The sequence below is a fragment of the Pollicipes pollicipes genome, unplaced genomic scaffold, assembly GCF_011947565.3.
Source record: "Pollicipes pollicipes isolate AB1234 unplaced genomic scaffold, Ppol_2.1 Scaffold_332;HRSCAF=371_pilon_pilon_pilon, whole genome shotgun sequence".
NCBI lineage: Eukaryota > Metazoa > Arthropoda > Thecostraca > Pollicipedomorpha > Pollicipedidae > Pollicipes > Pollicipes pollicipes.
Genome location: NW_023596269.1, coordinates 18,469 through 46,037, shown reverse-complemented (window position 1 = coordinate 46,037; position 27,569 = coordinate 18,469). Strand labels below are relative to the sequence as shown.

The window sequence follows — 27,569 nt, the reverse complement described above, 5'->3', positions numbered from 1 at the left end:
CTGGCGGCGGCGGCAGACCTGATGGCGGCAGGCCTGATGGCGGCAGGCCTGATGGCGGCAGGCCTGATGGCGGCAGACCTGATGGCGGCAGGCCTGATGGCGGCAGACCTGATGGCGGCAGACCTGACGGCGGTAGACCCGGCGGTGGGCGACCAGATGGTGGGCGGCCGGACGGCGGACGACCAGACAGCGGGCGGCCGGGAGGTGCGAACATGGCGCTCCCTGCAGGCGGACGGACCCCGTTTCGCCGGCGCCGGACCCTGTATGTGTTAAACAGCGCCGGGCCCAGCCGCCGCGCTCCCACCCCGTCGCTTTTGTTCCCTCCCGTCCGCCGCGGCCCGCCGGTGCCTCCGCCAGTTACGGGCTGGCGCTGGCCAGTCGCCCCGTCGGCTCCGCCCCAGCCGGGCCCGCCCCCGGCTGCCGAGACGTTCGCTCGGACTCGCCAGGTGGCGGGAGTGCAGCCGTTCCCCGAGCTTTCTCCGACCGGCAACGACACCAGCGCCGAGTGGATTAAGCCCGCTCTTAGTCGCGACCAGAATCGGAGTAAGCCGATGGACGGGCGGAAACAGCCACAGAGTAAGCCATCAGTGCTTTCTTCAGGCCGATGCATCTTGCTGAAGGCCGTTGGCTATGCTTTGGCTGAAAGGATCTGCTTGAGAATTGCTCTTGACGTATTTGTACTAGTTGTGGTGAACGGCCGGCTACAGCTCAATAATCGTTACTTTGTAGCATCCTATAACCATTTTTGGGTGGTGGTATTACCCTTTCAACCTATTTCTTATGTCCTGTACTTAATCTCCATATTTTTATAGAGCTAAAGTCTTACTCGATTACTCCATATTTTTATGGTTACTCCATACCTTTTACTACCATATGACTGATGTTTTTTTCAGGCATCCGTCCTTCCTCTTCCACAGCGCTTAGTCTAATTGCAAATCTCCCCCGCCACTGCGCGATCATTTCTGTCTTATTTCCCTTGGTGTCTTTAACATCGGATCAGCATCGGCAGGCGCCTTGCGCCCCTCCTCCAACACTCCTTACTTGACCGTTGCGAGCCGGTCTGTTTAGATCACATCTGGCTGACATATCTGGGCAGGCTTTGTTGCACATCGCTGGATATTACCGCTACTCGTGTATGCAGCTATGCAACTCGCCTCTTTTCGATGCTCATCCATCTTTTTCCGATTCCGTTTTGTGATGCAAGTGTGTTTTCAAACAGCATAGATGTGACACGAAGGTTTCATGCACACAGATCAGGCACCGTCAAACCGGTGTCAACTTAAATAATGATACTCATGATTAGCCGTAGAATGCATATGATCAGCTGATTCCCTTTCCTGTTATGTATATCGTGTTCTGACCGCTCCAGTCAGCCAATTGCATGAAAACCTTGTCAACACACACTATGGTGTGGTGCTGTGGCCGAAACGCCATCATAGTTCTTCGCAGTGAATGACTCTGGTGCCTCCGTGGGACAGGCGGGATCGACTGTGACCAGTACGAGCTCATTACGGGCGTGGAGATGCGACAAATCCGGGGCTCAGAGCTCGTCTCGGACTTCGACAACCCCGGCATCATGGCCGAATGCACCAGGGAGTGAGTACAACATGACTTGGCGCTAACGGCAATTCAGGTACTATCCACGCGTTTCATGTTATGGCTTCGACGGGTGCATCTGCTTTCTAAGTCGCCACTTCGCCAAGCATAAGCCGCTGTTATTACGTACTAAATCCAAAGTAGTGTATTTCATCTGTTTAATTTTTTGGGGAGAGGGGACAGCGCTTTGTAACACACTTCAGTGCCACATTACATGCCAGGGGCTCCTAGGCCACCAACTTAATGCCGCGTGCTTTATTTCCCCTGCTAAAGAACATTCAGCGCGTTGTCGTCTGCTTCTGCCAGCCTAAAGCCCTATTTTCATCCCAATACATCCCTGTTATCTTGGCCTTCACGCGCCATGCTCAGAGCTGCATCTCACCCCTTCCCCTCGACCTTCAGTGCACCCGGCCGGGCACCCCCTCACGGTGACCTCAGGTGCACCCGGCCGTAACGCCCCCTCGCGATGGCCTCGGGTGCACCCGGCCATGAAACCCCCTCGCGGTGACCTCAGGTGCACCCGGCCGTAACGCCCCCTCGCAATGGCTTCGGGTGCACCCGGCCATAATGCCCTCTCGCGGTCACCTCAGATGCACCCGGCCGTGACACCCCCTCGCGGTGACCTCAGGTGCACCCGGCCGTAACACCCCTCGTGGTGACCTCAGGTGCACCCGGTCTCGGCGCTGCTCGGCCTTCAACCTGGAGCACCGCGGGCGGGACCGGCGGGCGCGCGAAGCCCGCTGTTCGGCCCTCGAGCTGCGCGAGAACATCGAGGTTGACCCCCGCGACCTCACCGACACGCCCGGCGTCAGCTTCATGCAGAAGATCTGCCCCAGAAGTGAGCACGGCGACCGCCCAGCGGCGCGTTCGGGGCGAGTGCCGCCTGCTGGTGTGGATGCGTTTTTCGACCATGCACTTGGTTAAAGTGCAAGGTTATGCGTGTTTGATCACGGCTGTGGTTGCTGGCTGAGTTCACTGTTTGGGCATCAACGTCAGTTGATGTTTTTCAGAGCATTTTCCAGAATACCGCGATGCAGAACTTTTTGGTGTGAGTCCAGCGCCCTTAATTGTCGTTATCCACGGAGCTGGAGTGGGTGTAGATTATCCGGACGAGAAGAATTCGATGTGGCTCCATGCCACTGACATCAGAGCAACCAAATTCTACACTAAAGCAAAATAGTCAAAACATTTGAATCGCCCGAAGGGTCAAAGCCACAGGCCATTGAAGCCTGTGGCAAATAGCCAGCACCGAGGCAACTCGAACCCACACACTCCGCCACGTACAGGTCAGGAGGCAGGTGCTCTAACCGATTGGGAATGGGCTGCAGGGGCGGACGCTAACGGTGCATTAATCACGACCTTCACCCCTTGCAGAGAAGCGTTCGCGATACTGACATCCACTCTGCAACTAACCAACGGTAATCTGTCCAAACCGCCATGCTCGTCAGAGCAGCTGTCAGCAGCGGTCTCCAAATTTGCCGACAGGTCGAGGGTGCGGCAAACTGTACACATTTGAGCGACTGGTGAACGCCGAGCTGTCCGTGCGGGAGGACAGGCTAGTCCGTGACGTCACCAAGCTCGAGTGCCAGGACGAGTGTCTGCAGGAGACCAGATTTGACTGCAGGTCAGTGCAGTTGCTTTTTGCCGACACGCACCAACGTGTCCTACTGTGCTCCCAACATTGTCACGCATTGTTTTGACATACGCGTAACGTAATTCTGAAACACAGGTGGTGCGCCTCGACGCACATGTAAACCTCGAGGTACAAGCTGTGCGTGATGTGGTGCTGTGTACTGACGCGCTGCCCTGCCTGCCAGATCCGTCACGTACGACTACAGAGAACGGCTGTGCCTGCTGAGTCGCGAGAACAGACAGAGCGCTCCCCCGAGCGCTGAGGCGCACCAACGGCAGGGACTACTTCGAGAACCAGTGCGCCAGGGGTGAGCAACACGGCACGGGCGTGCCATGTGCTCACCACCAGAGCTGCGATGCCAAACAGGGCACAGAACAACGCGCATGTCTGTGTAACGCCGTGTGTGGGGCGCAGGGGTGTATTGCTCCAGACGAGCGATGCGAGTTCCAGTCAGACGAACAGCTCCCTTTCGATGTGGGCGGTAGGACGGCCGCCGGCAGCACCGGTGTCTCCTTCACGCGGCTTGGACCGCATCAACCTGACGCCTCTCGCCATCGCTTGCAGAGTTCCGAGAGTGCTCGTACCGGAACGAGAACCGCGACGTGTTCCTGGTGTACACGCACAAGGCGGTGTCCGAGTTCAGTGACTCGCGATGCCGCGAGGCCTGCGACCGCGAGCGCGACTTCAACTGCGCCTCCTACTCCTTCCTCGCCACGGTCAGTGATGGCACGTGCGCTGGGACGCTCCTTATTCTTTCATGGCTCTGCCAGGACCAGGGATCCGTCTTACCAGCTTGGTATCTCTGATTTATTAGCTCATATTAAGACTGCCTGGTTACATCCGGCGAGGCCTAGCGAAAATGACTGTAGATTTATATTCCGTACAAGCTCCTAACTGCGATGCACTGCTCACTGTCCAACAAGCACCATACCTCTGAACACTTCCACATTGGCTGTAAGTGATGTGCATTGTAGTTAACATGCCACTGTCGTCCAAACGGCACGCCACTACCCGAGCGGAGGTCATTCGCGACGACCTGTGACCGGCCTCACGCGCGGCGTTATCTGCAGGGCCGGGACCGGCAAGCCTCATGCTTGCTGTCTGGGGTGCGTGCCAACGACCTGGATCGCAGCGGGGTGCAGTTCCTGGATGGCGCCCTGTACGCCGAGCGCATCTGCCAAGACCGGGCGTCCGGAAGGCCGGACGGCGGAGGACGGCCCGACAGCGGGGGAAGACCCGGCACTGGGGGAAGACCCGACAGCGGGGGACGGCCCGACAGCGGAGGAAGACCCGGCACTGGAGGAAGACCCGACAGCGGGGGACGTCCTGGCGGCGGGGGAAGACCCGGCAGCGGGGGAAGGCCCGGCAGCGGGGGAAGGCCGGGCAGCGGCGGAAGGCCCGACAGTGGCGGGAGGCCGGGCTCGGGTGGCCGCCCCGATCCAGGTATGAAGGCAGGTCACAGGGAAGCTAAGCACACAGCTGTCAATAATGATAGCGTTTGCTTATGAGCATTGTCTTTGTTAGTCTAAAGGTCCTCTTGCGCTACTGGTTTCCAAGACACCAGTAAGTTTGCAGGTCAGTGGCCCCATCGACTCTTGACGTTTGCGGCAGTATAGTTCAGGGAAATCTAAAACTCACGCATGAGCCTGATTGCCTGGGGCAGCACCCATGATCCGATTGGACATGATGTTGTCCACACGGCCATATCAGTGAGGTGGATACACCGAAATGTACAAGTTATTGTGTAAGGCACTCGGAGCACTTGGCAATATTATCCGCTGCACTTCACTTACAGCTGCAAACGGGAGGCTAATGCCCGAGAATTGGCAGTAGACAGCTGGCAAGTCCATACACTAAGGGCTTTCACATCATCAAGAATATACATACGATTAAGCCACACTCATGCCAGTTCCCCATACGGTTGTATTTGCGATATCGAACCCTGCTTGTGATGCTGTGAGTGTCCGCCAGGTGGCGGGTGCGTTGTGTGTGCATTGGCTTGGCAGTGACATTCGACTGCCTCAGCGGGGCTGGGCGCGAGAGGTGGCGGATGGCAGGAGAGGCTCACCTGTGAGAGTCGTGGTTACGCCGACATTCCGGTCGTGGTTCTGCCGTGTCGGGCACGTCTGGAGAAAACGGGCGAACCAGCCATCTGCACGAGCAAATCCTTAGCCTCACTCTACCCGCTTGTGCCGTGGGACCTGGCTTGACCGCCTAGACCGCCAGAGCCGCGCCACTGCCGACTAACATTCCCTCGGGCCGTCACCCTTATGTAAGACGACGACTCAACCACAACAGGCGGCAACGAGGTGGACACCGGCGGCCGCCGGTCGCCCGACATCCAGCGCTGCCGCGTCACTCCCACCTACGAGAAGGTGCTCAACGTCGAGTACCGGCCGGCTCGCCGCTTCGAGATCGAGGCACGCGGCCGCGGCCGCGGCGTCACCGTGCCCTGCCTGCTACAGGTGAGGAGCACTGCACGGGACGACGGTGACCCAGGGTGTTGACCGACTGAAGCGCTGGGCGCGGGAGGACGGTAACCCAGGGTGTTGACCGACTGAAGCGTTGGGCTTGCCAGGCCGCTTATGTGGAGTGTGCAGTGAGTGCGGTAATGAGTTGCATACGTCACCAATTAGAGCATCCTGTTTTCTAAAGCAATGGTTGCTTCAATCCCGCGTTCCGTAAGATAACCGAGATTATCATGCTGCTTCCCGTAGACTTGCACGAGCTACAGTCCGACGGAAAACACGTAGTGCCATGCGCCTTTAGTGTCATGAGACCCTGAGTAAGGGAAGGCAGCTTCGTCAGCTGCTGCACTGCAGTCTGCAGCACTGTCCGCAGAGCTGGACATTGGATGCCCGCGGGTGATCCCCGGGTCGATCGGCCGACTGGCCGCAGTTTGTCGATACTCTGGCGGTCTTGGGAGGTGCGCAGCGTGCTGACGGCGACGGCCGGCGCTCCCCTCAGTGCGAGCGGAATCGTCGCTGCCTGGGCATCAGTCTGGAGTACGGCGAGCAGGGCGAGCGCTGCTACGGCCTGGAGACCTCGGCCGGCCAAGATGGCGGCACGCTCAGCGTCGCCGATGGCATGTCCTACTTCGAGAAAGTCTGCATCGAAGGTGAGCCAAGTGTGTGTGGGGGGGAGGGGGGAGGGGGGGGAGGGGGGGGGGGAGGGGGGGGGGTTGTCTTGACAGTGGGTTTTACAAACAGTCGCTCGTAGGACGCCGGCTTTGTAAATATTTGTTTCAGATGAGTTCCACCCGGGGGTGGCGACGTGCCCACGCTGGGAACTGTGCTGGAGCTTGGCAGGCTTCGTGCAAGCCTGCATCAAGACAGGACGATATGCCTTGGTCTTAAGCTGGAGACGCTGGAAGCACTTAGCATGTGTCGGTCATCCGCACTCAAGGTCGGCGTTCCCACAGAGCGCACCTGCGGCAAGGGCTGGACCTTCGAGCGCGTGCCGAACTACGTGATCGAAGGTCACGACGATCTGGTGATCCCTCGCGTCAGGAACAAGGAGATGTGCGAGACGCTCTGCCTGCAGAACATTCGCATGCCGTGCCGGTCAGTATTTCAACATACACGGGAGCTGATGTCATCGGAACTTCTCGATGTATGGAACTGCCTGATGACACTTTGCTGGCGTCACACCTTTGTGTAAGCAAGCCTTCAACAGTGTCCGTAATGGGGTGTTGTCTGGTTAGCTAAGTCTGGATGTAGGAAGGCAAGGCATTGAGCGCCTTTGCGAGCGCCCTATGCCCCCCTCCCCCCGTTCAGCCCAGGCATGCCGTCCATGCCTCTAAGAGCCACTAGGTGACCCTAGCGCATGGTCCAAGCATTAAGATAGGTAGCGATTTCTATTGCCGAACGCACTCAGTTTTCGCACGCGCGGTGAAAGAGCGGTGACAGAAGTTGAAGCCTGAGCGGGCCGCCCGAGCGCCTGCTGACCTGTCGCGTTTCAGATCGGCTGAGTACAATTTCCGCGAGCAAACGTGCGCCCTGTCAACCCAGACCCGCCGCACCCAGCCCTCCGAGTTTGTGTACGACGCCGACGTCGAATACCTGGAGAACCAGTGTGCACCCGGTAAGCTGCCGCGCGCTCCATTCACGCTCCAGGCGGTGCTGATCGTGTGCGGTCGTGCCCAGGCGGTGCTGATCGTCGGCGGTCGTGCCCGGGCGGTGCTGATCGTCGGCGGTCGTGCCCGGGCGCTCCTTCATCGCTGCGATGGCGACCACTGCTGACCAGTGCTGGCATTGAATAACCGAGGTCACCGGGCTTGGGTAGCCGAGTCCGTAGGTGGCTGCTGCGCCGCCCGCCTGACTGTAGGGCACAGCCGTGGGTTCCCTCCGATGACCTCCCGGTGAGCGCGACGCGCCTCGCCGTCTGGCGGCGGATGGCGGTCCTGTACAGTGGAGGCTCTCCGTTCCAGACCCGCCCAACTGCGAGTACCGGGATGTTGAGAGCCGGTTCCTGCCCTTCGTGGACCGCATGATCGCGCGGGTCGCCAACAAAGCCGAGTGTATGCGCAGCTGTGACGTGGAGCTCGACTTCAAGTAAGCAGACGGCAGTCCGAAAGACCGCAGCGTAGCGTGTTGGTCGCGCGACCATCACCATGTACGCAGCGCGTTAGGGGGCCACGTGGCACGAGGTACGCACTGGAGGGCCAATTGTCCCAAGGCCACGGTGGTAAGGTAAGTTGAAGGTGCGAACTGTGATGTGAGCTGTTCATTGAGGTGTTAGGTGAGAGTAGTGGACGGAGAACGAAAGAGGTCTGCGTTTCACGAGGCCAAATTTGCCATTGGAGGCCACGTACTCGCCTCCGAACATCGTTGTCAGAGCCATATTCACCTCAGCTGTAACAGTGTTTTCAAATGCGCGATGCCTCCCAAGGTCTCAGGTTAAGCTGTCTGCACCTAGCTCGCCCAAATTTTTTTAACGTCAGCACTATGGGCCCACAACCGAAACGGGTGTTCTCGGTTACCGCCGGAGATTCCCTACACCATGTGCCTCTCCTCACCTTCTCTGCTCTGTGTCCTCTGCCGCCGCGGGTCTGAGCCCAGCCCCTCACGCTCTTCCCGACCTCAGGTGCCGCAGCTACAACTACAACGACCGGCGGAGGGAGTGCACGCTCAGCAGTGACGACACGGGCAGTCTGGGCGAGCGGGCGCTCGTGGCCGACGTGGAGAGCGTGTTCAGCGAGCGGAGCGTCTGCCGCACCGGTAAAGCCCTGCTGACCGGTCGCAACCGAGACACCGGCACTGCCTCCGGCCGTCGGAGAGAGACTTCCAAACCCGGCAGGCTGGAGCAGGAAGAGTCTCTCGAACCCGGCTTGCTGGGGCTGGGAGAGGCTCCCGAACCCGGCTTGCTGGGGTTGGGAGAGACTCCCCAACCCGGCTTGCTGGGGCTGGGAGAGGCTCCCCAACCCGGCTTGCTGGGGCTGGGAGAGACTTCCGAACCCGACTTGCTGGGGCTGAGGGAGGCTCCCCAACCCGGCTTGCTGGGGCTGGGAGAGACTCCCCAACCCAGCTTGCTGGGGCCGGGAGAGGCTCCCCAACCCGGCTTTCTGGGGTTGGGAGAGGCTCCCGAACCCGGCTTGCTGGGGCTGGGAGAGGCTCCCGAACCCGGCTTGCTGGGTCTGAGGGAGACTCCCCAACCCGGCTTGCTGGGGCTGGGAGAGACTCCCCAACCCGGCTTGCTGGGGCCGGGAGAGGCTCCCCAACCCGGCTTTCTGGGGTTGGGAGAGGCTCCCGAACCCGGCTTGCTGGGGCTGGGAGAGGCTCCCGAACTCGGCTTGCTGGGGCTGGGAGAGGCTCCCGAACCCGGCAGGCTGGAGCAAGAAGAGGCTTCCGGAACCGACAGACCGGAGCAGGCAGAGACTATCGAGTCTGACCAGCTCCAGCAGGCAGAGGCTCCCAAGCCGGGCCTGACGAAAACCGGACTACACCCAGATCAGAGAGAGACGGAGTACAGTGGCACCGCGGAGGACGTCCCACCAGGACAGCAAGGCACGCGGCACACGCACAGTGGGCCAGAGGAGGCGTACTAAAATATGCTCTAATTCTACAGCGTCATTTGCAATGCACTAAGCCCAGATGTTCAGTTTCTTTGCTGTGCTAATAATATCGATCAACTTCCACAAAACTGAATTGTAAGCATTGTAAGATGCACGAAAGTCAACTTTACACAATGTCCTGAAGCATTTCATGCCGGGCAATTATGTATACTGTTTATCGCAGATAGAAATTTCTCACATCTTTGTGCGAGATGGCACCACATTTCCTATCTGGTTGACAACGTATCAGCTCTAACCTCTTTCACAGTAGAGACTTGGATGTCCCTCTTCGGAGAAAACCCTTTCGTCGGAGAAAGGTAGCGCCTCTTATGCCGCTTGACTGGTCGGGAGGAGGCGATGGACGGCTGGCAGTCGGCGGTCGCTAGACGGCATGATGTACTCCGTCTCTCTCTCTCCCTCTACCTCCCTCCCGACTTCTCAGCATGCTCGGAGCCTCTGCCTTCTGTGGCATGTCGTGGACTTGGCGTAACGACTTTCAGTGCCTGCTCAGTTTGTCTGTCGGTCGAAAGCGGACTATTAATAGCGGTGTCGGTTGTGTAATGTGTAGTTCTCTGCATCGCGTGGCCTCTATACCCGCCCATAGATACATGCTCCTTTACCTCTGCAGTGTCTCAGTAAGCAATGGTGGTAGTATCAGCATCTGATCCGCGATAGGTCACCCCATAGCTGCCCGCATTCTCTGATGGCGTATCACCAATCGCCGACAAACCCGACGTCATCTAGGACCAATGATGAGCGAGCTGCCCACACATCCTCAAGCGCCGGCCGTCTTCGACAGCGGCGCTCGCTGTCGCCCTAGCCTCACCACCGACACCTCTCTCGCACCACAGTTCAGGTGGAGTGCAGCAAGAACGACATGCAAGTCACCTTCAGCTTCGGGAGCCGTTTCGAAGGCCGAGTGTACGCCACGGGCAACGCGCAGGCCTGCTTCGACATGGGCAACGGCCGACAGACTGTGCTGCTCTCCATCCCGTTGGGCAGCCGCTGTGGCACCGTTGAGGAGGTCGGTGGCGTCCGCACGCGACAGCGGGGTGTAGCTTGCTAGTGTGCTGTTGCTGAGAGCCTCATCTTTGATGAGCCCTTTGATGAGACTTGTGCGGATGCCGAAGGGATAGTAAAAAAGGCTGTGTTTTGCAGTTCTCTCCCCCATGCGTGCTTTTTTCACCTTGGTGTTGCCAAGGGTGTTGAGATTAGCTCGTCCATGCCAGAATCGCATTGTTGTAGGACCGCGTTATACTACTCGAAATGATTCGAAACGGGATTGCTCGCCAAGACGAAACGCTTGTAACGTAAAACGTGCCTGCCATCTCTGCGGACTTGAAATTCCTTTCATTTTCCTCCTGTTCAGCGCATATTCCGTGCATGTCAGATTTGGTGCCTGATCAAATAAAGCACTCTTTCAGATAATGCAAGCGTGGAAATGAAATGGTATGTTCTAGCAACGAAGAGTATAAGCCAATGTGGTCTTTGTGACACCATGTGCAACTTTTTGACATCTTTTTAACATCAGACAAATTACCATTGCAGTTGACGCGCCCTTGACACCTAATAACTAGCTAAGTTGACACCATAGAATGGCGTCCCTTTTTGGCCGCCTCTTCTGCCTGATTTCTCCTTCATTGCTGCAGTTACCTCGGTCGTGTCCCCAACGCCGCCGACGGGCCAGCACGCGCACACTCCCCCCGTTCGCCGCTGACCTCTTGCCTGTGCCACGCCGCCGCAGGGTCGCGGCCGGTACGTGAACCACGTGGTGATCCAGCAGCACCCGACCATCATGCAGGAGTCGGACAAGACCGTGCGGGTGGAGTGCACGTTCGACGCCAACGACCAGACGGTGACTCTCGCGCCCACCGGCAACCGCTTCACTGAAGGCGGCGGCGTCGACGTCAAGTGAGTCACGGCCCGCTCGGCCCGACGCCCGGCATCACGTCTCGGCGCTCGGCCCGACGCCGGGCGTCACGTCTCGACGCTCGGCCCGACGCCGGGCGTCACGTCACGGCGCTGGGCCCGACGCCGGGCGTCACGTTACGACGCTGGGTCAGACGCCGGGCGTCACGTCACGACGCTGGGTCAGACGCCGGGCGTCATGTCACGACGCTGGGTCCGGCGCCGAGCGTCACGTCACGACGCTGTGTCCGGCGCCAAGCGTCACGTCACGACGCTCGGCCTGACGCCGGGCGTCACGTCGTGACGCTCGGTCCACAGTCACGAGACCGCGACGGCTGCCGGACGGGAGTGTGGAAGTTTTGCAGTAATTATTTGGTGTCTGGCGCGGTGTGAAAGTGCAAGCTTATGCAAACAGAGTACATTGGCTATTCAAGGAGCTGTGGGGTGAATTGACAAGCAGGGAACATCAATATCTATAAGAGGGTCATCCTAATACTTTTTTCACCGGCGCTGTCTATTCTGGGTTTGCATCACCATCCCGCCGTCACCACCGCTTACCCTCTCATCCCCACCTTGTTCCGTTTCAGCGCGCCCTTTCGGCCCGTGGGTACTTCGGTGGTTACGAACACTGCGCCGACCCCTAGTGTTAGTCTCCGAATCGTCGGACGCCAGGGTCGCGACACGAGCGAGGTCAGCCTGGGTGAGGAGCTGACCTTCATGATCGTCGCCGACCCGGGCAGCGCCTTCGGTATCCTCGGCAAGGGCGTCGAGGCGCGCACCGACAACGGAGAGCTGCTCGCGCTCATCGACGACCAGGGGTGAGGGGCAGCCGCCACTGAGCAGCGCCCAACGTCTGATTAGCTCTCAGATGGTTTGGGTTCAGCAGATGTTTGTGCGCTGTTGCGGTGTTTGTGTTATTGCCCGGCGGAGCCACTTATGGTTAGCTCTCAGCTGGTTTGGGTTTAGCAGATGTTTGTGCGCTGTTGCGGTGTTTGTGTTATTGCTCGGCGGAGCCACTTATAGTTAGCTCTCAGCTGGTTTGGGTTCAGCGCATGTTTGTGCGCTGTTGCGGTGTTTTGTGCTATTGCTCGGCCGAGCCGCTTCGAATTCGATGGACCGCTTTAATCTCGGCGCAGGACAATTATTCAGTGGAAGGCAACCAGCATTACGTGTGCTTTTTGAGAAGTCTATCTCTAATGCCTTTTAGTGTCTTTTTTCCTTTTTTGGTGCCTTTCAGATTTTAGTGCACAATGATGCATTTATCCATTTCGACGACCTCGTAACTAAATTAGCCGGAAATCAAGCAATGCTCTTGTTGATTGAGATTGGTTTTTGCGGTCTTGCTGTAATGAAACGCACAACTAACGTGCTATCTGCATCGATGACCTCAGATGTCCTCGGGATGCGAGCATCTTCCCGGCCCTGGAGATCGACAGGGAGTCCAAGAACCTGATGGCTAACTTCAAGGCGTTCCGCTTCCCCAGCACGGCGCGGGTCAACTTCTTCGCCACCGTGCAGTTCTGCCAGGACGAGTGTCCGCCGGTAGGGGACAGTTCGTCAGACAGCAATTTGTTTGGGGAAAGGTTGGGAAAGCTTGGGAAAAGCTTGAGAAATCTCAGTTGTCCTCAACCGGCTCTGGGAATGGTTGAGGTTTTCCAAGATTTCGTCGATCGAGCAACTGCATATTGACAACCACTTTTGGAAATTGGGGGCTTTACTGAGATTCCCCAACCGTCACATAGGGGATTTGATTGGGGAAATCATTTTGCAGCGCGCAATCGCAATAGGCAGCCGGGAACTCTCCGGCCACTCAGCTTGGATAAATGCTTGGAAACGGTCCAGAACAGGTTTGAAATCCCCACTAAAGTGTCCTCATTTCGGAGCCCGCTGCAAGTGGAGGCGCCGTGTTGAGAGCAGCGCGTTTACAGGCGCGCTGCCCCTCGGGCAACTCGTACGGCCGTCGCCGCCGCTCGCTGAACGAGACCGGAGCGGAGGACGTCGCGGAGAAACCCGCCAGCTCGGCCGCCACCGCTGAGGTACCCATGGATCTGACGATTGCTGCTGCTCAAGTACCTATCGATCTGCCGATCAGCCTCAACAACCGCGTCACGCTGAGGGCTCCGACCACCGTGCCGACCACCGTGCCGACCACCGTGCCGACCAGCGTTCCGACCAGCGCCGCTAGCCCCTCCACTAAGCAGACGACCGCAGGTGGGTGTTTGCCTCAGGCGGCTGACCGGCCTTATTCGCGAGCGCTATACGGGTGAATGTACGAAAAGATTGTGCGATTAGAAATCTCACCAAAGGTTTATGTGATGAGCTGCAGCGGTTCATCTGATGAGCTGCGAGGGTCTATTTGATGAGTTACGAGGGTCTATCTGATGAGCTACGAGGGTCTATCTGATGAGCTGCGATGGTCTATTGATGAGCTGCTAGGGTCTATTTGATGAGTTACGAGGGTCTATCTGAGGAGCTACAAGGGTCTATCTGATGAGCTGCCAGAGTCCATCAGATGAGCTACGAGGGTCTATCTGATGAGCTGCGGGGGTATATCTGATGAGCTGCGGCGGTCTATCTGATGAGCTACGAGGGTCTATCTGATGAGCTGCGAGAGTTTATCTGATGAGCTGCGGCGGTCTATGGTTGACGTGATGAAAGCGGGCCGCTGCATCGACTCTGAAACGCATTTCAATTTCCATGCGTCGCACCCGTGTACCACGCGTATGTAGCTCGGTCACCCGGACGGCTACGAACAGTGCCCACCTTGTGGTCGGCTTAATAATCGAGAACTTCCCTCTTGTGATTGCATCGCTTGCCCGGACACCATCACTAGGCGTGAATGTCCTCCTCAGATCGCCCCGAGCCCAGCTCGTCCTCCACACCCATCCCCGTGACGCCGCTGCCTGAGATGGCAACCGCCTCTTCCTCCGAGAGGAGCGCGACGCCGGAGGACGGGCCGGAGTCGCCCACGGAGGACCCGCTGGAGGAGGACGAGGCGCCGGCGGCACCGCGGGTTGCCGCTGTCCTCTCCGGGAGTGGGCGACCTCCCCAGCCTTCCTCGGAGGAGGCGGTCGAGGCCGCGCCGCACCCTGCCATGATCGCCACGCCTGGTAGTCTGCTGCCTGTGGCTTTGCCGCTCACCACCTCCGTGAGTAGGCGGTGGGGACTCCGCTGTCTGTCCTGTTACATACAACGCCTGATTTCAGGGAGCGGCTGGGAGCGATTGCTGCAGCAAACGCGAAACAAACCCTTGAAATCAGGACGTCAGTAATCCATAAACACATCAGCTAACGCCGCTCATCACCAGACGCCCATGGCCGGGACCAGTGGCTGCCCGGTCATCACTTCCCGCTCCTCAACACACCATCAGTGTCTGTTTGATCATCACTTGCCGTTCGTCAGTGCACCGTCAGTGTCTGATCAATACGTCCCGCTACTCAACGCGCCATCAGCGGCCGCCCGGTCATCACTTCCCGCTCCTCTCGCACCATTAGTGTCTGTTTGATCAACACGTCCCGTTCCTCAACGAGCCATCAGTGATCGCACCGTCATTGGCTGTCCCTCCTGATGGCACCATCAGTGGCTGTCTGGTCATCACTTCCCGCTCCTGATCGCACCGTCGGTGGCTGTCCCTCCTGATCGCACCATCAGTGGCTGTCCGGCCATTACTTCCCGCTCCTGATCGCACCATCGGTGTCTGTCCGGTCATCACTTCACGCTCCTCATCGCACCATCAGTGGCTGTCCGGTCCTTACTTCCCGCTCCTGATCGCACCGTCATTGGCTGTCCCTCCTGATGGCACCATCAGTGGCTGTCTGTCCATCACTTCCCGCTCCTGATCGCACCGTCGGTGGCTGTCCCTCCTGATCGCACCATCAGTGGCTGTCCGGCCATTACTTCCCGCTCCTGATCGCACCGTCGGTGGCTGTCCCTCCTGATCGCACCATCAGTGGCTGTCCGGCCATTACTTCCCGCTCCTGATCGCACCGTCAGTGGCTGTCCGGCCACCACTTCCCGCTCCTAATCGCACCTCGGGTGCGTCACCTGACCGTGACCGGCGTCACGCGTGCCTCCAGCTGCTGGTGGGACCGGATATCTCGTCTGAGAAGGTGCGGCTGATGATGGAGGAAGAAGAGGAGGCGGTGGAGCCGCAGAAGTACGACGTCGTGTTCGGGCACAACTGGCAGAGTCGTCATGCCTATCAGACAGAAGGTGAGGCGGCATCCACCTTTATCCTGCTGCGATGTCTTTCATCGATGCAGATATAATTTATGCAAGGGTGCCAATGCTCAATACTGACGTCAATCAGTTTAATGAATCGTGTTTTGCATCACGTAAGGGCATGAAGACTTTATTCATGGTGATTTATATTTTAGTGATTTTTATTCATCAGCACGCGGTTCCGCACAGCTAAGCGGTCTTCGGACGACACATCACGCCTCACGCCGAAGAGAAGAAAAAACACGATATCTAGACTTTAGTTCAATTTTTTTCCTTTCGCACAGCCACCGACACACCCATTCCATAGCTCAGCGCATGACCCCTTTGTTTGTATTCGTGCTTTGACAGCCAGTCTCTTTCCAGCATTGCTCCCATCTGAGCATCTACACCTGTCGTGCCCTGTTCCAGCCGTGCCGCGCCCCCCGGTATCCCCACTCCCCCACTTCTGCTCCCGCCATCACCAGAGGCCCGTTCACCGTCGTCTGACGCTGCCGTACCTCTGTTCCAGCCGTGCCCCGCCTCCCGGTGTCCCCACTCCCCCACTTCTGCTCCCGCCATCACCAGAGGTCCGTTCACCATCGTCTGACGCTGCCGTACCTCTGTTCCAGCCGTGCCCCGCCTCCCGGTGTCCCCACTCCCCCACTTCTGCTCCCGCCATCACCAGAGGCCCGTTCACCGTCGTCTGACGCTGCCGTACCTCTGTTCCAGCCGATCCCCGCCTCCCGGTGTCCCCACTCCCCCACTTCTGCTCTCGCCATCACCAGGGGTCCGTTCACCGTCGTCTGACGCTGCCGTACCTCTGTTCCAGCCGTGCCGCCCCCCCCCCCCCCCCGGTATCCCCCACTCCCCCCACTTCTGCTCTCGCCATCACCAGAGGCCCGTTCACCGTCGTCTGACGCTACCGTACCTCTGTTCCAGCCGTTCCCCGCCCCCCGGTGTCCCCACTCCCCCACTTCTGCTCCCGCCATCACCAGAGGCCCGTTCGCCGTCGTCTGACGCTACCGTACCTCTGTTCCAGCCGTGCCCCGCCTCCCGGTGTCCCCACTCCCCCACTTCTGCTCCCGCCATCACCAGAGGCCCGTTCACCGTCGTCTGACGCTGCCGTACCTCTGTTCCAGCCGATCCCCGCCTCCCGGTGTCCCCACTCCCCCACTTCTGCTCTCGCCATCACCAGGGGTCCGTTCACCGTCGTCTGACGCTGCCGTACCTCTGTTCCAGCCGTGCCGGCCCCCCCCCCCCCCCCCCCCCCCCCCCCCCCCCCCGGTATCCCCACTCCCCCACTTCTGCTCTCGCCATCACCAGAGGCCCGTTCACCGTCGTCTGACGCTACCGTACCTCTGTTCCAGCCGATCCCCCCCCCCCGGTGTCCCCACTCCCCCACTTCTGCTCCCGCCATCACCAGAGGCCCGTTCGCCGTCGTCTGACGCTACCGTACCTCTGTTCCAGCCGATCCCCGCCTCCCGGTGTCCCCACTCCCCCACTTCTGCTCCCGCCATCACCAGAGGCCCGTTCGCCGTCGTCTGACGCTACCGTACCTCTGTTCCAGCCGTGCCCCGCCTTCCGCCGCCACAGGATGCCATCTGTACGCCGCGCTCGACAGTGGTGGCTGTGGCGATCACGGTGGCGCTGGCCCAGCTGGGCCTCGTGCTGGGCGGGCTGGGCCTGTACCGGCTGAAGCGCAGCCGCTGGGCGGCCCAGCTCCGTCCGGTCAGCGCGCCGCCGCCGGCCGGGGACGTCATCTACGCCAGTCCACAGGAGCTGGGCTACGGCCGCGGCTGCGGCGCGCACGAGCTGGGCCTGGGCCGCGGCTACAGTCGCTTCGGTCGCGCGCTGAAGCCTGATTTTCCAGTGCCGCTGCCCCGCGCGAGCACCTGAGCGCCACTTACGGGGCTCGGAGGCGCGCGGAGCGACTGTTCAAACCATTGGCACGTGCCTAGTCAGTAAAACATGAGTGCAGTGTCGACTCCGGCGGCGAAATCAAATCATCGGGACTGCGGTGGTCGCGCATGCGCGCTCGATCTACAGGTGATCCTTGCGCAGTGCCGCTTTTCTAGGTTAGATGCGTTCATTTTGCGCGGTGTTCTGTGTCATCCAGTGCAGTGGGCGCAGTGAGTTAACTGTGTGAACTGTTTCCTTGTGATGATGTGCATTTGTCGTCAACGCTAATGTTCCTACAAGAATCCGTAAAGCGCCTAAATCAGTGACTTGGTCTGCGCAGAGCAGAACTGAGCAATGATGCTGACTGATAGGCGATAATTTAGCTACGGCCTGTAATTACCCTCACCGATTTGAGGCCAAAATCTCCAAGATCACGTCATGGCTCATGCGGTCTAAAAAAGATGGCCGCTTACCAGCACGCATAGTTTGAAGGAAACATCAGTGTTACGGTAAAGGTTACGCCCCGCATTCCCACCGCCACAGCATTGCCTTGAGACTGGCGTCGCATCCCTGACCTGACCTGGGGCCACGACTCGGGACATCTCGCGTGCCCCAGGGGAACTGGGTCCACCGCCCCAGGTCAGGCCAGAACAGGCACACACATCGTGGCGTTTACTCGGCGTTTCATGCTGTGCAGCAGTTTTTGCGCGATTTCCTCTGAATCGATCCCGCAAGTGTTTCGCGCCAGACCAAGAGATACATACATACATATCAACAAACCCCGTGGCGCGTGACGAGACGCACCTGCGGCGGATTCCGGTACCCGGCCCTATTGCACTTGAATCTCATGAAGGGGTGACCTTTGCGCGCCGAACGCTCTTGCGATGCATTTGAATGTTAGAAGATCATCTGCAAACTCGTGGCTTTATGCTGGACCGGCGGGCCGCCACGCCGCCGAAATTTATGGCGCCTTGTCCGGGTGACGGCTGTAAAAATTATGAGAGCGGCAATTGATAACCGGCATTGTCTCTCGTGTTGGAATCGCTTTCACAACGCCCAAATGTTCAAGGTATGCGTCATGTTGTGGTCATCGGATGAGTGGTTTGTTTTGTATCTAGTTAAGTAGCTGAAGAGATTCGGCAAATTTTGTACCATGCATCATGCCCGACATTGGCTGCACGCCTGGCCCAGGCACCGGTACTGGCACATTTTCTGCACGTGTGGCGGTGGTGTTGCGAGCGGCTATCTCCAATATTCTGAATGCCTCGCACAGTTCGTAAATAAAACATTTAGAAGTACTTCGAGCTACGATTCCTCGAGTGAGTTGCGCAGTCGCAAATAAACTTCATTCGTTCCGGTGTGTAGGTGCGTGTGCTCGTAGTTTATACCACGAATACAGCAATACTGCCAGAAACATTCATTGGCCTTGCTTACATGACAGGCGACACGTCTTTTCGTAGATAGACATTTTCAGAAAGCGCCCACTGAGGGCGATAACCACATAGATAACTTATCAAACGACACCATCGCTTTCTAGTTAGCGCATTTGCCACAGAAAAACCTACATGTCTGCTTCCATTATCACAGCCCAAGCCGTGTATCCATTGCAATCCCAGCAAAACGCCGTGACCATGCAGCGGCTGTTGTGCATGACCGACATACCCCTAACGCGGGTAGCATCGTGCGCATATGATCTCAGCGGTGAGCACTAGCAAGGAGAGGGCCACGCCGCCGCAGAGCAACTGAAAAATGGGTGCCGCGCCCCGAAGCCCAAGCCGCAGTTTCACCGGGTGCCTGTCGCCTATCTCACAAGCCAGGCTCTGGTCTGCGATCCCCCAGGCTCGCCGCACCTCGCGAGCTAGCACACCAGTCTCGCGCATGCGCAGCACGTACCAGTTGACCTGGCGGACGTAGCGAAAGTGCTTGCTGAACGCCATGGAGCTGTGCGCGAGGAAAAGGCGTTCGGGCCAGACGCAGAGGGTGCAGCCGTCGGGTGCCTCGCAGCCGGGGCGCGCGGCGAGCACACCCTTGTGAGTGACGACGGCGTGACGTCCGGCCGCACCGACCATTCGGTCCAGACGCCGGCTCAGCTCGGTCTCCGACAGCGACATGTGGGGCTGGCCGCGCGCCGCAAAGGCGGCCGCGCTGCCCGTCAACCCCGGCTGCCCGAAGAAGTCCGTGAAGCAGCCAGCAGAGTCGTAGAGAAAGGTCCAGTTGCGCTCGGCGGCGGCGCGCAGCGAGGCGAAGGGCGGCTCCGCGCTGCGCACGGCCATGTGGCTGAGGAGGACGGCGGAGTAGCAGCTGCCGCCGATCAGCGCCAGCGCGCTGGCCGTGAGGTACAGCAGCGCGGCGGCGCACGACCGCGGCCGGTACGGCACGCTCAGTCGGCCGATCGTGCCGAGCACGAGCAGCGCGCTGGCCGCTCCGTCCGCTGCCCCCGGCCGCGGTGGCGGCGGGCCCACCCGGCCGGCACCACCGGCCAGACGCCCGCGTCGCGGGGCGGCCGCCGCCCGCTCGTCAATGCGGTCCGTCAGCCAGAACAGAGCGCTGAGAGCCGCGGCCAGCGCGCCGACCGTCATCCAGACAGCACCCGAGAAGGGCGAAAGGACGTTGAACGTATAATCGCCAACGACAGGCTTTTTTATGATGATGCTGGCATGCACGTCAACGAGCGGGAGCATGAGGTTGAACCGCTTCCAATTATTGATTGTGTACCAGAGGTCGCGCGCAATGACGTCATGCTGTCCCGTTTCCAGCTCGGCAATGCCCTGCTCCCAGCCTGGCCCTCCTGGCGTCATGAAGAACGGTTCGATCGTGTACTCGAAGCCGAAGTGGGCGGCCAGCGCGTTGAATACGACAGAGAACAGGCCGCCGGTCATGCGACCGCCCCTCAGCGTGATTCGGTCCAGCAACGAGGCCGAGCGCAGAGGGCCGCTGCCGTTCTGTGGCGGCGGTCCGTCGATCATCACGCTGCCGCGTAGGGTGACGCCCCTCAGCTGGCCACCGAAGCCGACGTCGCGGCCACGAGCGGTGCTGTCCAGCGCTGGCCGGCGGTGGATGCGCAGCCGACCGCCGGCGCAGCTGGCCAGCAGGAGGGCGGACGGCCGGCCGGCGAGGCCGCGCCACAGCCGAACCGTCAGGCCGAGCACACCTGGCTCCAGGAGCCCGAGCCGGACGCGTCGCCCCGGCACCGGCTCTGGCTCCGAGCGCTGTCCCTGCCCCGGCTTCGAGCGCTGTCCCTGCTCCGGCTCCGAGCGCTGTCCCCGCTCCAGCTCCGAGCGCTGTCTCTGTTCCGTCTCCGAGCACTGTCCCTGCCCCGGCTCCGAGCGTTGTCCCTGCCCCGGCTCCGAGCGCTGTCCCTGCTCCGTCCCCGAGCGCTGTCCCTGTTCCGTCTCCGAGCGCTGTCCCTGCTCCGTCCCCGAGCGCTGTCCCTGTTCCGTCTCCGGGCGCTGTCCTTGCCCCGGTTCCAGGCGCTGTCCCCGCCCCGGCTCCGAGCGCTGTCCCTGCTCCGGCTCTGGCTCTGTGTCTGACGATGAGCCACGCCGCTCAGGGCTCAGATGACGTTTCCTATCGTGCTCTGAGTCTCCCCATCGGCTTTCCCTCGCTGTTTCTTGCACTGCTGCTGGTTTTAGGCCAATCGACTGTTCATGGTCGTGTTCCCAGTCCCGTTGCGGGCCTAACACTTGTTCTGTCGCCTGGGCCCCCTCTGTCTCCAGCCCCTGACCCTGCTCGGACACGTGAATCCACATAGGTCCTGCCACTTCGCCTTGTCCGTCTGAAAGTGGCCGGAACGAGACCACCAAATCGGCGGCGTTTGTCGGCTTGGTTGTCTCGATGTATGACGTTGTCTGTACAAAGATGGCTCCCGACCACAGCGTGCGAAGCCATTCGCCAATGCGCACACCTGAAATTGAGCTGCGACGTTAATGAACGACTGATATAGAATATGGCTAAGGCGATATCAGGGTGAAACATCGACACACTAGTCAACGGCGGACAATAGTATGGGCCGCAAAATATTGGCATGAGAAAAGTCGAAACGCATAATACCGACACGTAAAATATCGACTCTACAAAATGTCAACATCCCAGAATTTTTAGGGCACGGGCGTCAATAAAACTGAACAGAAATGACAGGGACAAGGCCACTATCTGATAAGGTATTACACCATATCTGATCAAGTATTCCTGATACTTCTTTCAACACGCTGGTTAGAGGCAAAACGCCCCCTCGTTTGGTTAAAAGCATCACATCTTTGGACTGTGGCGCGTAATCGGACCACCTAAAGTACTTACGGCAAGCTCAACGTATTTTCTCGCTTTGGATAATTGCATTTATAGAGGTCTTCGCGTCTAAAGTTGTCAAAAAATGCAAGAATGTTAAAAAGTTTCTCCGCCCCAGCTCGGGACAAGCCACCCCCAGCACTGAAGCGAAGTGCTCTTCCCCTGTTAAAGTTTAACTTTGGCACTTTTCATAGCGATCGTTTCATCGCGTATTGCTCAAGACATCAGCCTTAAGATGTGAGCAATTCAAGCGGTTTTTAGAATGTTCTTGTGCGCCTCTATTTCATGAAAAGCATGAAGGCCATACAAGAGGAGGCTCTTCAAAGAAATGGAAACGAAGGAAGAGCGTCTCATAAAGTGTTCCCTATTCACGGTTTATGTGCTTGATGCATGCGTATGATCTGTTCAATGAGCACATAATATACTCTGGTAAAAATATCGTTCACCTGCCATTCCCTGTTGTCTGATGCTGTGCAGCTCACACAACACAAAGGTCTGTGATGCATCGTTCTTCTTAAGCAATCAATTTTGTTGCGCTTCACACTCTTATAAAGAACACAAAGCTCAAAACATAAATAATGTCACGATCTCCAACAAGGCTCAAGACGTCTCTCAACTCGTCCCTGATCACAGAACACTGAAACTGAACCCAGTGGCAAGAACAAACTGAAACTTCGGCACAACAGTGCTCACTTGTCGCCCTTCAGCCTCCACTTTTATCCCTGCAGAAGTCATACACAGAATAAATTTATTCTTATTAGTTCGCGCACTTAATCCGGGATTCGCAAGGCAAGGGATACAGCGCACAACAGACAAAGCACGTGGTGTCTGCCATGTAAAAGAGCTTAAATCCAAGCAGATACTAAAATTAAGAAGTGAGTTGCCGGCGACGGGCCAGCTTGTCCCAAATAAAACAAAAATTGGATTTGGCTTCGGACCAGCGGCGGTTTTTCAGGAGCACTGCACGGCAATCTGCCGCATGCCGTACATTGCCGTGAAGTACGGGTGAAGAACCTTGCCTATGAGCCAGAGGTAAGGTCAGATCAACTTCAATGACCAGCCCAAATCCAAGACTGTCAAATAAAAAAGACGACGTACGGGCACACATTAGGTTTTGGGGTCAATTATCGGATCAATTTTCTGCGGGCTGACACAGCTCTCTGTTCTGCGCATGGACTCTTCGCTCCCAGCGCCTCAATCTGACTTGGTCCTTCCTGATCGAAATCGTATGTTCAAACCATATATTCATAACAAATAACTTCGTAAATGAACACTGGCGGCCGTCGCGCGCCCTCCGCGGCATCGTCGGTCGCCGCCCGCCGCCCGCACATGCCGTAGATTGCCGTGCAGTGTTCCCGAAAAACCGCCGCTGCTCCGAAGCCACAGATGCTGGGGACACGTTTTGATGTAAAAACACGCGCATTGGACGACCCATAGACTACTGAAAATTTAGGCCATGAAATAGGAGGCCCCGCTATGAACTAGGAGGCCCAGGACCCCAGTTTTGAAATAGCAGGCCCGTTATGAACTAGGAGGCCGCCGTTAAAAACTAGGAGACCCCGTAATAAACAAGGAATTCCAAGTTATGAACTAGGAATCACACGCTATGAACTAGCTAGAACTAGAGCTAGTGGAGGGTGTATACAAAGTCAGGACAAAAGTGCGTAGGGGAAAGCCTTAAAAAGCCCCATCCCCAACTTATTTCAGCTTACCACTTTTCTTAGGTGGTACATTCCCTTTAGGAGTAGCGTCCCACCTTTGGGAAATATTTCAAAAACCTACTCTAGTAGAACCTCAGCACTAGTTACGTCTCATAATAGCCCAGGGTAGCGCCACTGTAGCATCATCGAGACATAATGATACCAAACATAATTATTATCGAGTCCAAATTACGCTGTCAAGGCTTTGTAACAGCACTACGCTTCTTCCCTCCAGTCGAGGCCACCATTGTCATGACAACCACCATGCACACCTCTACGGGTGGAAATAGCAGAACATTTGGGATTAACCCAGCGGGCAAGGAAACGTTGCCGAGAAACGCACAGGCCGCAGTTTGAACTAGTGCATCACGAAGATCATGTGATGCACCCATTTCCGAAGTCAAAGTGCGCCTCAAAAAGAGGCACTGTGGTAAACTGATAAAAGCTTCATGTTTGCATGTCTAGTATAAGCAGTGTTTCAAGTTTTCGTAGCACTTGATGCACAAATATTTTGACACATTAGTGAGCTGCAAACATGGCAACACACACATTGGAAAAAGCAAGACAACTCAAATGTACCACTTTCATAGTGGTGAACAGGAAATCGATTGAGATTTCTCCCACAGAGTCGGTTACATTAAATTGAAATTCTGAGCTACTTAGAGGGCTTTCGAAAAAAACTGGTAGTATTGGCAAATTGCACGGGCCTGATGTAACAGTAAGTGAAAAGTGTAAAAATGGTGGGATACCCCCTTGAACCTTCGATACCAAAATCGGCGAGATGCAAAAGTTTCTGGGTTTCACACCTTGAGCTCAAAATCCCAAAATTTGTATGAAAGAACGTGGCTAACATCGGATGCGTTTGTATATGAATATGCCAACACTTACTGAACGAATATATAGATGCCACCTTCTTGTAGATAACTTGTAGAGTTATTCAGCCTTCATTTCATATCAATTTCATGGATATGCTCTGGCTAGTTGCCTTCTAGGTCAGTTGAAACGCCGAATATTGCATATCTTCCAAAATAACGTCCTCACGCGTGTGTAGATGAAAAGCGATTGTGCAGACACTGGGTTCATCTGGGTTATCTGGGTTATCTGGTCATCTGGGTTATCACTGGGTTATCATTGCTTCTTTCCACAGCCATGCGACTGTTTGCGCCCATACCTAGCTGGACCTACATTCTTGTAAGATCAGGCTAGGTCATGTCACGATGGGTCACGGGACGTTTGCATTAAGCCCTTCGTCTTTGGTGGTGCCAGTGGTAAGCAATGATCGTAACGGGGACTAACGGCTACGTAGTTTGGCGTCCTCTTCCGAGTGCGACCGTATGCTGCTAAGATGGCTATCTCCAATGCCGTTATTTTCGTAAATTGTGTACAAAATGACTGAAATCTTGTTCGTGCTATGATGTGCATCAGACAATAAAATTGCATTGTGTGCTTAACCAGGCTAAACGAGGCTATCTGTTGATGCACACAGGGTGAGAGCATTATGCAGTGCACGCGCCTGAAATAAGGATTTCCAGAAACTAAGAAATTGACATAAATAAAAGAGTATACTCATTTGTGACCAAGATCCTTGGAAAATTTTAAGCGAAGGGGAGGTAGTACTCCTTGTGTAATCTCGTCAACTACCTTAGCACTTGTAGAGTAGAGAACTTCACAGGCAAAGTGTTCCTTATCAAATCCTTCCGTTGTTGCTGGGGCCGTGCCTGCACAGCCTGTCTTCCGGATAAGATTCCCTTCTTCCAACCTACTCGTTACCTATGCGCTGTGCCCTAACCGACCGTTTACCACCCCTGACCAATTATGCTCCTTCGTTTCCCACTCCTTCGCCTTTTCCAGATGTGCAGTGATCGGCCGTGGAAGAGTTTCAGGAACTCTTACATAAAACTTACGATTTTGCGTTGATAATTATAAAACTAGTGTAAACGGAGCTAATTATCTCTAAATGAAGCGCAAGCAGTACCACTGTCTGCCATTTCTTGGAGAATCTACTCGACATTTCGTAAACGTCTTATCCACACCAATAACCATAATTTTCCCAAAAGCTCTACCAGCAAGCCCTATGGGCTTGCCCAGTCCGTCAAGTCCTCCAGCCCACAACTACCATCACCCATTGTTAACCAGTTCTACCTGCACGTTGCCCACCCGTTTGATTTCTACAGTGCTCAAGCTCTCCACTATGGAAAAGTTACAGGAAAGTTTCCGTCCGTCCCGATAGCTCAGTAAGCGTCCGACCTCTAATTCACTCAGTCGCGGCGGGATGAGTTTGAGTTGCTTTGGAAAGTTTCCGTCCGTCTCGACAGCTCAGTAAGCGTCCGACCTCTGATTCACGCGCCCGCAGCGGGCTGAGTTCGAGCTGCTTTTGGCAGTTGCCGTTGGCATCTGATTGGGATGTCCTGCGGGATGTGACAGCAGCCGCGCTCAAGTTCTGGTGACGTTAGAGCTCAGAACGAGCCGTGCCTGCTATTGTTACACAGACAGTTCTGGCCAGAACATTTTTGAAAATATTTTTTTTTTTGTAAATTAAAAAAACCCGGAATATTACGATAGGACGGCGGGGGTAAATGCTCACGCGACAAGCACTGCTTAGCGCAGACACCGATATCAGATATCATCTGATGAAAGCAATCGGACTAAATCTCAAAACTGCGATGAAAACTTGCATTCAACTCGCACCCAAACTTACTGTTTTGGGTTGATAATTTCAAAAACAGTGGGAATGCATGGGAATGAAAATGACAAAAAGGTACACAAACATTAAAATTGTTAAGCATTTATTGGGGGTATCTATATGACATTTCTCAAACGTCTCACCCATGTTGGTGTCATTACTCATCATTTTCCCAAAATCCGTACAAATCTAAACCGTCGCCCAAGCCATATGGGTGCCAACAGCTTGTTCTAACACGTAGTTTCCTGCGGTCGTGCACCCCTTTTCATAACTGTCGAAAAAGTAGCAAAACAGGTAGAAATCACCCTAAAAAATCCATTATTTGATGTTTTGAATGTCCTTTGCACTATGAACATTATCAAAATGACCACAGTTTTTAAGGTGCTTTGCACCTTTAAACATTGCCATGTGTATTCCTCACGCACGTGCATACCGCGGAACATTCGACCGCCACTACTTTAGCTCTAACCGTTCCAACATCGCCAGGTGTTCAGGAGATCTAGAAGCATTTTAAGGTATAAAGGAAGCGTCTGTCAACATAAAGCTTTGCCAATCCTCAACAACCTGCTGCGCAAATAATAGAGGGTTTGAGATTGCTAAAAATAACTTGGCGTGAGTCAAGTGCTGACTCCAATACTTTTCCGTTGCAGTCGTTGCAGATCACAACGTGAGGAAGAGTTCCACTCAACCATCGTACATTCCCTATACCTTAAGCGTAGGTTTGTCCGGAACGCGCCTAGGGTGCATCCCCAGGTCGCAGGGAATGTGCGGACACCCAGTGCACCCACCTGGCTATGGGCTGGGTTTCACATAACCATCTTTCCGGAAAGAAACTTCCATAATGCTTTGGGATAACGAGGCCATTTGCTGAACTTGGAGGCCCTTCATGAATCGGACAAATCCTGTTTTGGATCAGGATGTCCCTCTTTGTATTGCGCACCAGAGGGACCTTTTCTGGAACAGGAAGCCCTGTTTCCGGATAGGGAGGCCCTTTTCTTTGAGCAAAAGCGCCCTTAAATTGGCGAGATGGTGCCTATTCTAAAACACATTTGTCAACCTTTTTGACATGTATATTGAAGCATGCCACAATTTGGTAAGGGAGTGCATACTCTGGTGCTCCTCTCCCTTGGATGCAACACTCCCCACGAAGCTCTCCAGTGAGGGGACCCCATTTTGTCCAAGAGGCCCTGTGAAAAATCATGCCCCTCCCCAGCTCAATATCTGAGGCACCTCCCCTGCGGTTGAGATCTGGTATTTTGCACATGGCCCTGGTATCGTTGATCGTAGGTACATATATGCTGTCCTGGAAAGCTGTAAAATCGTTTCTTGGGTGGCGCACCCACTAAAAACAGCTGCATTATTTTTGACTCCATTGTTAGACTGCAATGCCTTGTGCCGATACAGCCAGATTCAACAGTCTTGCTTTGCCCGCACTGAGACAGGAAATATAAAAATCCAAATTTCCATGAGGCTTTCCTCACATTGAACGGTTGCAAAAATCGACATTCACAGCATTTGAGACAATTTTTTACACGTGTCAAAACTGGTGTTTTAAATCAGCTTCTTTTTGTTGGATCAGTGGATACGGCGAGAGATATATCAAACATACCAACG

General features: G+C 56.3%; 1 protein-coding gene across 1 annotated transcript in view; it reads left to right on the top strand.

Annotated features, from left to right (window-relative positions):
* Positions 1-18,608, top strand: part of LOC119091170 (uncharacterized) — a 41,762-nt gene extending 23,154 nt beyond the window's left edge. The window contains exons 14-35 of the mRNA XM_037213828.1: positions 447-576; positions 1,479-1,596; positions 2,262-2,434; positions 3,082-3,220; positions 3,414-3,484; positions 3,794-3,945; positions 4,300-4,427; positions 4,635-4,672; positions 5,528-5,694; positions 6,197-6,347; positions 6,651-6,792; positions 7,191-7,312; positions 7,659-7,782; positions 8,315-8,448; positions 10,133-10,305; positions 11,026-11,192; positions 11,777-12,007; positions 12,581-12,731; positions 13,118-13,400; positions 14,042-14,337; positions 15,266-15,401; positions 16,957-18,608. Of these exons, the coding sequence (XP_037069723.1) occupies positions 447-576; positions 1,479-1,596; positions 2,262-2,434; positions 3,082-3,220; positions 3,414-3,484; positions 3,794-3,945; positions 4,300-4,427; positions 4,635-4,672; positions 5,528-5,694; positions 6,197-6,347; positions 6,651-6,792; positions 7,191-7,312; positions 7,659-7,782; positions 8,315-8,448; positions 10,133-10,305; positions 11,026-11,192; positions 11,777-12,007; positions 12,581-12,731; positions 13,118-13,400; positions 14,042-14,337; positions 15,266-15,401; positions 16,957-17,285 (3,555 nt within the window). The 3' untranslated portion in view covers positions 17,286-18,608. The remainder of the gene's footprint in view (positions 1-446; positions 577-1,478; positions 1,597-2,261; positions 2,435-3,081; positions 3,221-3,413; positions 3,485-3,793; positions 3,946-4,299; positions 4,428-4,634; positions 4,673-5,527; positions 5,695-6,196; positions 6,348-6,650; positions 6,793-7,190; positions 7,313-7,658; positions 7,783-8,314; positions 8,449-10,132; positions 10,306-11,025; positions 11,193-11,776; positions 12,008-12,580; positions 12,732-13,117; positions 13,401-14,041; positions 14,338-15,265; positions 15,402-16,956) is intronic.
* The last annotated feature ends 8,961 nt before the right edge of the window (positions 18,609-27,569 follow it).